The 11,452-nt window shown below is 40.2% G+C and overlaps 1 protein-coding gene across 3 annotated transcripts in view; it reads left to right on the top strand.

Annotated features, from left to right (window-relative positions):
* The window catches only part of LOC143024060 (serine/threonine-protein kinase 3-like), a 33,608-nt gene extending 23,397 nt beyond the window's left edge, over positions 1-10,211 (top strand). The window contains exons 12-13 of one of the 3 annotated variants that reach the window (XM_076182781.1): positions 6,539-6,754; positions 10,134-10,211. In XM_076182781.1, coding sequence (XP_076038896.1) covers positions 6,539-6,754; positions 10,134-10,196 — 279 coding nt within the window. In that variant the 3' untranslated portion in view covers positions 10,197-10,211. Of the gene's footprint in view, positions 1-6,538; positions 6,755-8,881; positions 9,089-10,130 lie in introns of those variants that run through there. The other 2 variants (XM_076182780.1, XM_076182779.1) reach the window with 2 other exon arrangements.
* Positions 10,212-11,452: the final 1,241 nt, after the last annotated feature.

The raw sequence follows: 11,452 nt of genomic DNA, 5'->3' as shown, positions 1-11,452 counted from the left end.
CTCCACACCTCCACATTTCTCACTGTATTCTTTCTTGTAACATATCACGTATCTCGTACACTGCTAAAATGTTCAGTTTTCTTTTCCATTTCCTTTATATTAAAGTCTTCCACACCTGTGGGTACATTCACTCCACCGTAGAACTTTCTCGTTGTTTTCGACCTTGAACACCTACTTGTGGTAACTTTTCATTCCATCCAGACATTTACTCACTTCCTTTACCCTGTAATTCTTTTCCACATCCTCGTCTCCATTCGCAACTAGATGCAAACACAGGTACTTATGTCTCCATTTTCCTCAAGCATTTCACCCTTCATATTCATCACCTCTTGTACATTTTGTCATTACTTTTGCCCATGCTCGCTTGTAACTTTGTTTTGCATACCCTCCCAAACTCAAGTCACAATCATTTTCAGTCTCCTCGGAATCAGTCACAGGTGGAGTATTATCCACAAAGAGCAATTAGTTCACTTCCTACATCCTTCCATTCAGCAAATCGGTACACTCCCCCAGATATTTTGCTGGGGACCCATGGTTTCCAAGTAACCAACCACTAGATTGTCCCATAAGTCATTCTAAATCCCCATAATGTTATCAAAGTTACTTAACGATCCTCAGAACAGAGGGATTTGAAAACTACACATGTATATACATGTAACTAAAAGTCCATTTACTTACCTCATACTTGTCCAACCCCCATTTAGTGCCTAATGGATAAATGGTCATCTGTCTCCTGTGCACTGTTTGGGTTAGAAGCAATGCTGCGAGACAAAGCACCTCCACAGGAGAACCTGACAGCTGAAGCTGGTTTACACCCATTGCTTTATATTTGGTTCCTGCCCAGCCCCCTTATCCACTATAGAATTTACAGAGTATATGTATGGTATATGTATCTGTTTCATGATGACCATACCTTCTACTCTTTCACCTCTAATTTATATCTTCTTGAAATATTTAAGACAGATGAGTGGACGGGTGGTGAGATAAACACAAGGAACCGTTTGGGGATTTATTCTGACGTGTCGTCCTTACCAGGACTTCTTCAGAGTACCGTACTCTGAAGAAGTCCTGGTAAGGACGAAACGTCAGAATAAATCCCTAAACAGTTCCGTGTTTATCTCACCACCTGTCCACTTATATCTTTTTGTTTTCTCCATTTCCTGCTCACCCTTACAATACCTTTAAATTTTTCACCTGTTATTAAGATGTCCAGCCAATACACTTCATTATAATTTTCTTTTCCGTAACGTTGTTACATCCATGCACATTCATACAGCTGATTCTTTGAATAGACTTTGGTAGCTGGCCAGGCTACTTGTGTTATTCCCATGATCCCTTTGCCATGAATTTTCTTAAAGAACTACTTTTTTGGAAGTGAAGTTGCTAACCAGTGCTCTTACGTGCAAGGAACATGTCGGTGATATTTTTGTCAAGTCTAACCCCAGGCCCTATAGTCAGGCATAGAGTTCAACACAATATATTCTTGATAAAAAGTAGCACCCATTCTTTATTACAGAATAATTTAGATGTGCTCATATCATTGTAAATTATATTATCATTATTAAAGTTACCCCCTGAGTTACTTTGTGCTTTTGGACAGGAATCCGTGTAGAAATTTCTACATCACCTGACAAAAAAAAAAAAAAAAAAAAAAAAAAAAGTACACCTCTATCTGTCTATACTAATTTTTTTCCCCCTCTGTCTGTCTGTCTCTCTCTCCTCTCCCTTTCTCTCCCCCTCTCTCCGCCTTATATAGGAGGTTGCCAAGTCAAAAATCATTTACCTCCTCCCATTCTCCACCCTTTCCTCCCTCTCATCTTAGCTCCTCTTGGATAAAGAGTCATCCCTCTCTCCTGCCCTCTGGCTTGGGTCAGAAGCAATGTAGCAAGACACAGTACATTCACAGCAGGGCCGCTTCATGTAATCAGCAACTCCCCCTCTCCATCCTTTCATGTGGAAAATAGAGAAGACTGGGCCTTTGGACTGCACCAAAATATCACCCACATATAACCACTCCCTCATGTGGAAGATAGAAAAGACTCGGGGAAATCCCTTTGGGCTGCGACAAAATATCATTCACACATAACCACTCACCTACTCCTCTCCTCCATCCCCCCACCCCCTCCCGTCCTTGCATCATAGTACAGTGAGTCCTTGTTATATGGTACATATGTATTCCTGAAAACCTTACCGCAAATTGAAATTACCTTATACAGAACCCAAGTTTCGACTTGTGGCAGACGTACCTTCTCCCTGCTCTTTCCTCTTCAAAATATCTAATTTTACCTCCAAAACACGAGCGGATACCGTACCTGTGAATTTTTTCTTACCGTAAATAGAGTCGAGGATAGTAATTACCAAATACTGTAACTGTGAATTTACTGGATAATGAATTACCGTATAAGGAGGACTCGCTGTATCATCCATACACATTCTCCATGCACTTGTAAACATAATGAACAATGTAGATTAGAATAAGAGAGGAATGAAAGACCTTGAAGAGTATAATGGGAATCTTTGTTGGAGGTAAGTACTTCTTGAAATTTCTGGTAAGTTTTTAATCTGTAGATTTTTATTGCTTAGCAATATTAGATGCAATTTTATATATTAGTCTGATGTTTCAGAACAAAAAGATGTTTTACTTACCATTTTTTCAGGTAGAAATAATCGTTATTTGATCTATAAATTGCCCTGTGAAAATGAGAGATGAATGTGTTTGTAGTGTCAGTGAGCACGTATTTCCAGAATGAAATGAAAGCAAGACCTGAATTGAAAGATAAATAGAAAAATTGTTTTAGTATTAGTAGTTATAAAGAAATTTTAATTAATATCTTTATATAGGTCGCAGTGCTGTTAGGTACATGATACTATGATACAAGGATGGTAGAGGATGGGGAAAGTGGGAGGATGGAGTGGTTGTGTGTGGATGATATTTTTATGCAGCCCAAAGGGATTTTTCACAGTCTTCTCTTTTTCCATACGAGGGGACAGAGAGGAGGGGTTGCCAATTAAGTGAAGCAGTCTTGCTGTGGATGTACTGTGTCTTGCTGCATTGCTTCTGACCCAGGGGAAAAATGGATGGGATATAGGGATGACCTGTCATCCAGGAGGAGTGAAGGTGAGAGGGAGGAAAGGATGATGGATGGGAGTGTGTGCATGGCTTTTGTCTTGGCTACCTCCCTTACAAAGGGGAAAAAGCCTTTGATATATAGGTAGATAGTAACATGATGATTTCTTCCTTTAGATTTATTAGTTATAGTGGGATAATGAGGTGAAGGGGATAGTAGAAGAGAAGAAATGAGCAAATGTGGGTTCGCTCTAAGGCAGGACTCGGAAAGCATATGAGAAGTACAAGGAAAAGAGAGGAGAATTGAAATATAATGTAAGGGAGGCATAAAGGAGACCAGATACAAAATGGGGTAGGGGTATGACACACACACACACACCCTTTTTTAATAATAATAATAATGATAATGTGTACATGGGATGGTGTGGGAGGTGAATGTGAGGGTAATGGGCAAGGGATTGGAGGTGGTTAGAGAAAGTGGAAGTGGGAGGTGAGCCAGTTGTTGTTTGCTAATGATATTGCACTTGTAGCAGGGTCAGAGGAGAGTCTAAGGTAGTGACAATTTGGGAAGGTATGTGAAAGGAGGAACTTGAAAGTAAATGTGGGTAAAACCAAGATGATGAGATATACAAGGAGAGGGTGGCAATAAGTAGAAGTTCAATCTTATAGGATAGAGGTTAGAGGAAATAGTTCTTAGTATTCGGGATTGCACGTATCGAGAATGGAAGAGTTGGAGTGGACATGAATTGTAGAGTGAAGGAAGCAAGTAAATATCTTGGGGGAATGAAAGTAATCTCAAGAAATAGGTATCTGGGAATGGATAGAAGATTATATGAAAGGGTAATTGTGCCTACAACACTATGGGGCAGACTTTGAATTTAAGAAAGGTGAAATTTGAATGTGTTTGAGAAGTATGTAAGGGGTTATGAGGATTGATAAAACGAGAATTGAGGAGGAGAGTGGTGGGTAGAATGGGAACTGGCAGATAAGGTTTGAAAGATTATTAGGATGGATTGGCCCCAAATGAAAAGAATGAGTGAAGAAAGTTTGCAAATGGGCATGGAAGGCATAGGTGGATGGAGTGAACTTGAAAGGTAGATTGAAAGTGGGATGGATAGATGGATAGGGCAAAAAGAGCTTTGGGCAAAGATGGGAATGTCTGTTGAGCAGAGAAAGGAGAAGGCAGTGGATAGGGGTGAGTGGAGAATGCTTGTGAATGGACAATTATTATTTTAATGCATCATCTCTATTTTCTGCATGAGGGGATGAGGGGGGGAGAGTTACTATGTAAATGAAGGGGTGGCCCTACTCTGGATGTGCTAGGTCTTGCTGCATTGATTTTGACCCAGGTAGCCGGCAGGGGAGAGGTATGACTTCATCCATGAGGAGCTAAAAGGAGGGGGGAAACAAATAGGTACATACATATACCAATGGCTTTTTCCCCCTTACAAGGGAGGTAGCCAAAAAACAAAGGCATAAAATCCACTCCCACCCATTCCATCCCCACATGCTTCACTCCCATTCACTCTACTCCCTTCCTCTTATCATGGCTCCTTCTGGATGACTGGTCATCCCTGCATCTCGCTCAATGTAGCAAGACAGAGCATATCCACAGCAAGGCCACTTCATTTAATTGGCGACCCTCTTCTCCATGAATGGTGACATTATCCCTACAGAATAACCCCTCCCGAGAGTAGCAAAAACCACACTAGCATGACAATGTTCAGGTCGTTAACCAGCATTTAAACAATATCAACACAGAGTAGGCCTAGCCACAGATACAAACTTGCTCATATGCCACCATTACATGAAAAAACATGAACACCTCATTTTACACTACCTCACCCTCGCCATACCTTTACAATATTTCTTCTTTGAGTGATTTAGAGGCCAATCCAGTGGCTGTTGCCGGTCACTTGGGGTTCATGGGTTTCCTGGAATAGAGAGCTGAAGCATTAGAATGAACAAACCAGGAATTAGGTGGATAGACAGGGTGACGGGGTCAGTGGAGCAAAGAAGAGAGAGTGCAAAAGATACACGTAAATGGAGAATTGATGTAAATGGATGAGAAGATAATGCAGCCCGGTGGGACGTTCTCGTCTTCTCTGTATATTTCTTGAGATGAATGGAGGAAGGGTACCCATGTGATGAAGTAGGAAGGTTGAACCAACTCCAGTTGTATGGTCCTGCAGTAGGAGGGCGTCGTCTTGTTGCATTGCTTGTAACTCGAGCAGTGTGGTACGGGTCAGGGATGAGCCTTCATCTATGAGGTGTTAAGATTGAAGGGAAGAAATGGGTTTTTGAATGGATTCAGGTGGTAGATCAAATTTACCTGAATTAAGTGTTACCCAGTACGAACATTTCAAACGGAGTTCAGCGAGTGCTGATGTAATGTCTGGAGACCTCTGCCCCTTAAGAATTATCATATTAGGGTACATACATATACCAAAGGCTTTTTCCCCCTTACAAGGGAGGTGGCCAAAAATCAAAGGCATAAAATCCACTCCCACCTATTCCATCACCACATACTCCACTCCCATCCACCCCCATCCCTCCCTTTTATCTTGGCTCCTCCTGGATGATGGGTCATCCCTGCATCTTGTCCACTGCTCTAGGTCAGAAGCAGTGCCACAAAGGACCCATTCCCCATTATAAAGGGGGAGTGACCAAATTAAAGCATACACCCATTCAGGAACCCATTAGTCCTACTCATTTTAATTTCTTGTGGATGTAAGTTCATTCCTGTTCCTGGCCCATTGCTTGGGTCAGTGGCAGTACAGTAAGAAATGGAATCTCCACAGCAGGACCTGACAACAGAAGCTGGTTTACTCCCTACCACTTTATTATATGGCAATCCTCTCCATCTCATCCATTCAAGGAAATACAAAGCATAAATGTAGAAATCCATTTGAGCTGCATCATTTCTCCATCCATTCACAGCCAGTCTCTACTCATATATTTCTTTTCCTTTCTCCTCCTTGCATCCAATGTACCATTCACCCCAATCTCTTGTGGTCTTGTCCTCATGTTCCCACCATCCACACTCTTTATGCCAGTCTTTCTTCACTCGTTCTTTCTATGTTCCTAAACCATTCCATCGTTCTTTAATCAACCCTATCTGCCCTTTCCATCTCATCTCTGCAGTTCTCTTTCTATACATTCTTGTATCTCCCACCATACTTCATAAACACTTCATATTGATATCAAGCTTTTTAAGGGCTAATTTGTTCATTTTCAACATTTATTATGAAAACATTTGCTTTAGTGGTATACACCTTGAAGAAGACTACTCAAGTGTGATTATTATGTAATGTTTTTAATTTTATTCTTTTTTATATCATTTCTTCTCAGAATTCTACATTTTTGTCCTATAAGGCTTCAACTTTATCCATCGTAACCATGTAAAATTATTTGATTTTATAGTTTGCATAAAATTTTGTAAAGTTTACTGATTCAAATGCTTTATTTTAGTTTGTACGTAGTGAGAAAGTGACATCACCACAGCAACTCGCACAAAGACAACTACAACAACAACAGCAAGATCTCCAGCAGCAAAATCAGCAGCAGCAACAGTTTGTGGATAATCAGTTGTTAGATGAATCCGAGGACCAAGGCACAATGGTCTTCTCACCTTTAGGACATCCACAACCCAAGCAAATGACCCCAGAGGAATACAAGAAATTTGAGGTGGGTTTTTATTATTATCATTTATTTGTTCAATCCATTGCATCGGATCTCTTAGCAGAGACCCACAGCAACCAGACAGGCCTATGGGTCACTCAGGGAAGAATATGTGTTGTTGTCTTGGGATTGTTAGTGTGGGGCATTGAAAGATGAAGGGCTCAGTCTTCTGTGTGGTGGTTGCATCTATATTAGTTTGATTCTGTGTCCAGGCCTGTACTATGTTGATACTGTTTAAATACTTGGTGTTCAGAAGGCAAATATGCCAATGTGGATCTTACTTCTTTTGAGAAGGACTTTTCTATGGGGCTAATGAGTGGGTGTAGTATTAAGTTGGTCTCTTAAAGAGAGTGTTTAATAATTTAGATATGAAAGTGTTCTTGTGTGGATGTGTTAGGTTGTATATGTAACAAGCTGCTAGGGGTGTCTTTTGTGAATTCATCAATCAGTTCTTGCCTCAAGTTTCATTAAATGGAAAACATGCAGCCCCATAATGGCTGGTAGTGGTCCTCTTAACCACCTGCCACAGGTCTCTCCAAAGGAAACTGTAGACAGTTGTCTATGTTGTATACGTGTGGGACTTTTCCTATGTCACTGGCTGAAAGTGGTAGGAAGAGGAGAGCAGTAATCGGTTGTGAGCTCTCCATGTGTGAAAATGTGTAATAAATACAGTTGATGTTAATAGAGATTTTGTGGGCCCAGTCCAGAGAAATAATGTCAGCTGTATTTCTTGCACTTTTTTAACTAATGGAGAGCTGACAGTCTGTGACTGCTCTCCTTCGCTGAAACTACTGACATTGAAACATTCCCACACAAGTAACACAGACTGCAGTCCAAGGTTTCTTCACTAAGATCTCTAGGGACAGGCCTGATGATTGTTTCCACATACTTTGGGGTTGTGGGTTTTCCACTTGGTGAAACATTGGGCAATAATCAAATATTCCTCTTCCACTCATCTTCACTGCATACTTTTACATTCCTAAGTTGTAAATTTTCACTTGTGTTCCATTTTTTTTTTTCTTTTCCTATTAAATTTCACGAAAGTCACTCCAATGTATTTCTTCAAAACATTTTCTCTCTTTAGCAAAGTTTGACCTTGCAAAATTGTATCTTCACTTTGTATTTCAAGTCTTCTTTCTATATTCCCAAAGTCCAACATAAATTCAAGTCACATGATTGCTCTTATCCATTGGACACCAATAATTCAATGATCCAACTTAAGATTCCTTAGTTAAAATCTAATCCAATCTTGCAGATGCATCTTTATCATTATATTTTGTTGGTTTTTCACCCATTTGGTCATTAAATTATATATTGCAATGTTCACTAATGTTATTCCAGGATTCTTAAATTCCATCTCTCGTATTCTTTCCATAGTTAACCCCTTCCATACGGTGCCGCACACGTAGGCGTCATGGACTTAGATCTCGGTGGCAGCAGCCAATGCCAGCCGTACGACGTGTCGTAATAATACTCGCATCATAAAATATAGTCACCGCTTATATCGATCGTTCTCTCTTCACCCGTGAATTTTGATAACCATAGAAAATGCGATTACAAAAGAATTAGAAAGAATGTCATTATGGAGGGGCGACTACAATAAATATAATCAAGACGCCGATATGGCAGCCTCGCGAATACACTCGCTCCCCATGACGCCTACGTGTGCGGCACCGTATGGAAGGGGTTAAAGTTGCCCATAGGAGTTATGAGTATATTCTCACTTTTTCAGTAATAATTCTTTGTAGTCTGCTTTGTTCTATAACCTTGTTTTTGGAGGGATGTAATCCAGATCTACTTTGTGGTCAAACACTTGTCTCTTGAGTCCTTTTGTCTCATCTCTGGTCTTAGTCACACCATTTATTACGTTTCTAAGTACTTGTAGTAACTCTTCTAGTCTAAATTACCTGGCTTCATAATAGATTTTCCACATGCACTATCTAGGATGAATCAGACTTTCAGTAGTTTTTATCAGCAGCTCTTCCATGTAATGAAAGGCTTCACATATATTCTTCAAAATATCATAAATGCTGTGATTCAGATGAGACAGAAATGTGTAGAAAAGTAAAGTGAATGAAGTCTTGTCTTTAAATTCTTGTTTTTGTTATCTTTTTTATTTATTTTTTAATGAAGCGGCCTTGCTGTGGATGTGCTGTGTCTTGCGACACTGCTTCTGACCCAGGGCAGTGGACAAGGTGCAGGGATGACCCATCATTCAGGAGGTGCAAAGATAAGAGGGAGGATGGAGGGGTGTGGAGTGTATTCAGGGATGGAATGGGTGGGAATGATTTTATGCCTTTTTCTTTTTGGCTACCCCCCTTGTAAGGGGGAAAAAGCCTTGGTATATGTATGTATTTATTTTCTATTTTATATGTTTATTTACTGTATGGGGCAGAAACATGGAACATAAGAGAGGAAGAGAGAAGGAGTTTGAATGTGTTTGAGATGAGGTGTCTGAGAAGTATGATGGGGGTTACTAGGCTGGATAGAGTGAGAAATGAGGAGGTGAGGAGGAGAACAGGGGTGGAAAGCGGGTTGGGAGATAGGGTTGATGAAAGAGTATTAGGATGGTTTGGACACATGGAAAGAATGAGTGAAGGAAGACTAGTAAAAGAGGTATGGAAGGCAGATGTGGAGGGAGTGAACATGAAGGGACGTCCTAGGATGAGGTGGATGGATGGGGTGAAGAGGGCTTTGGGGAAGAGGGGAATGTCTGTTGAGGAAGGACGGGAGGGGACAGAAGGCAGGGGTGAATGGAGAATAGTTGTATATGGATGATGATGTGATGCATGAGGTGGAATGGGCAGGGGGATGGGGGGTGAGGTAGTATATGTGAGCAAATTTTTACACAGCCCAAAGGGATTTCTCCCCGTCTTCTCCTTTATGCATGGGGGGACAGAGAGGGGGGGTCACTGATTTAATGAAGCGGCCTTGCTGTGGATGTGCTGTGTCTTACGACACTGCTTCTGACCCAGGGCAGTGGACAAGGTGCAGGGATGACCCGTCATCCAGGAGCTGCTAAGATGAGAGGGAGGGTGGAGGGGTGTGGAGTGTATTCAGGGATGGAATGGATGGGAATGATTTTATGCCTTTTCCTTTTTGGCTACCTCCTTTGTAAGGGGGAAAAAGCCTTGGTATGTGTATGTATTTATCTATTTATATATCTATTTTTTTATTCTTGTATTCTGATGATTGTATTAAATGGGTTCCAATTGAAGTCATCTCTTCCATAATTTAAAATTAGCAAGCAATATTTGAATAGAACTTTTAAATGATCTATATTAAGATATTTTTTACATATCTTAATGCTGGTAAGGTGTTGATGGCAGAATATTTTATATTACTAGATAGGTTTGCAAATAATATTTCTTCTTTGCTTTAGCAGCACAATAAGGACAATGAGGTAAGCTGCCATAACAAAGAACGCATTGTCAGTTCATGGTGGTAGTGTAGATTTGTAATGAATTTTAATAATTTATGTTTTGGATATTTTAATAAGACTGTACATGTAATGTAGTTTTGTTTCAAACTGATATTTAAGTACATTAACACAGTGAATCATCTAGAAGGAGCTAAGACAGGGGAACAAGGGTGGTGGATGGGAGTGGAGTGGGTGGAAGTGGATGTGTCTATGACTTTGCTACTTTCCTTATAAGGGAGCATATAGATAACTAGAACACAGTAAATCAAGTAAGCCAGTGAGGAAATTTAAAGGAGATGGAGTGAAAGGAGTGTGTGGTATGTCATTAGAGCAAGGAAGAGAATACAAGAGAAAGGAATCTGTTGAGATTGTGAATAGATAAATAGATGACACAGCTCAAATGGATGTTTCCTGTATTTGCTCTGTGGATGAAGAGAGGTGTTGAAATATGACACAGTATAGGTTACCGTTTCCCAACCCTGGGGTCATGACCCCCAAGTGGGGTCACAAAATGTTTTTCCTTTGGGGGGGGGGGTGTCGCCAAGTCATTTTGTATGCTAAATTTTTTTTTTGCAAAATTATATGAACTCAATACAATAACCATATATATTAGTAAATATACAAATAGATTAGGGGGTTCATGGTCATATTATGAGGATCATATTAGGGTCGCCTGAAAAAATGTTTGGGAAACACTGGTATGGGGAGAGAGAGGCTCTCATTCCCCAAGGTGCTGAGATAAAGTGTGTATGTGCACAGTTTTGTTCAGCTGCTACTCCTCTTCCATATGGACACCTACATAACTGTCATGAGATGCAAGTAGGGTATACAAGGATGCCAATGTCAGTTTCCCAATTATATTTATTTTGTAGATGTAGCTGAGTAACCCCCCATATTCTCTGAGCAAGATCATGTTTTCTGTGACATTATATCTATTCAGGGTGAAAGAGAACAAGTAAAACAGAAGTAACTATATTTTGTAATGCACATATTGTGATGTATCTTTTGTAATGCACGTATTGTGATGCATCATCGTATATCAGACAACCTGATGTGTGCATGAATATTTGACTCGTATTGAAGAGGTTAAGGGAAACTTTGGTCTTTTGAATCTAATGAAATGAATACAGTAAGGCCCAGGAGTGCAGATTTTCTATTTGCCCCATCTGTCTATCTCAATCTAGGTCTTCCTTGAGGTCAACTCTACTTCTACTTTCCGTACTTTTATGTAATATATTAAATATACTATTATATCTATCCTTCCATGTATGGTAGTTTTATAA

Source organism: Oratosquilla oratoria, unplaced genomic scaffold, assembly GCF_046742065.1.
Source record: "Oratosquilla oratoria isolate Oo_2021 unplaced genomic scaffold, ASM4674206v1 SCAFFOLD87, whole genome shotgun sequence".
Classification (NCBI taxonomy): domain Eukaryota; kingdom Metazoa; phylum Arthropoda; class Malacostraca; order Stomatopoda; family Squillidae; genus Oratosquilla; species Oratosquilla oratoria.
This window is presented reverse-complemented; position numbering and strand designations above follow the sequence as displayed.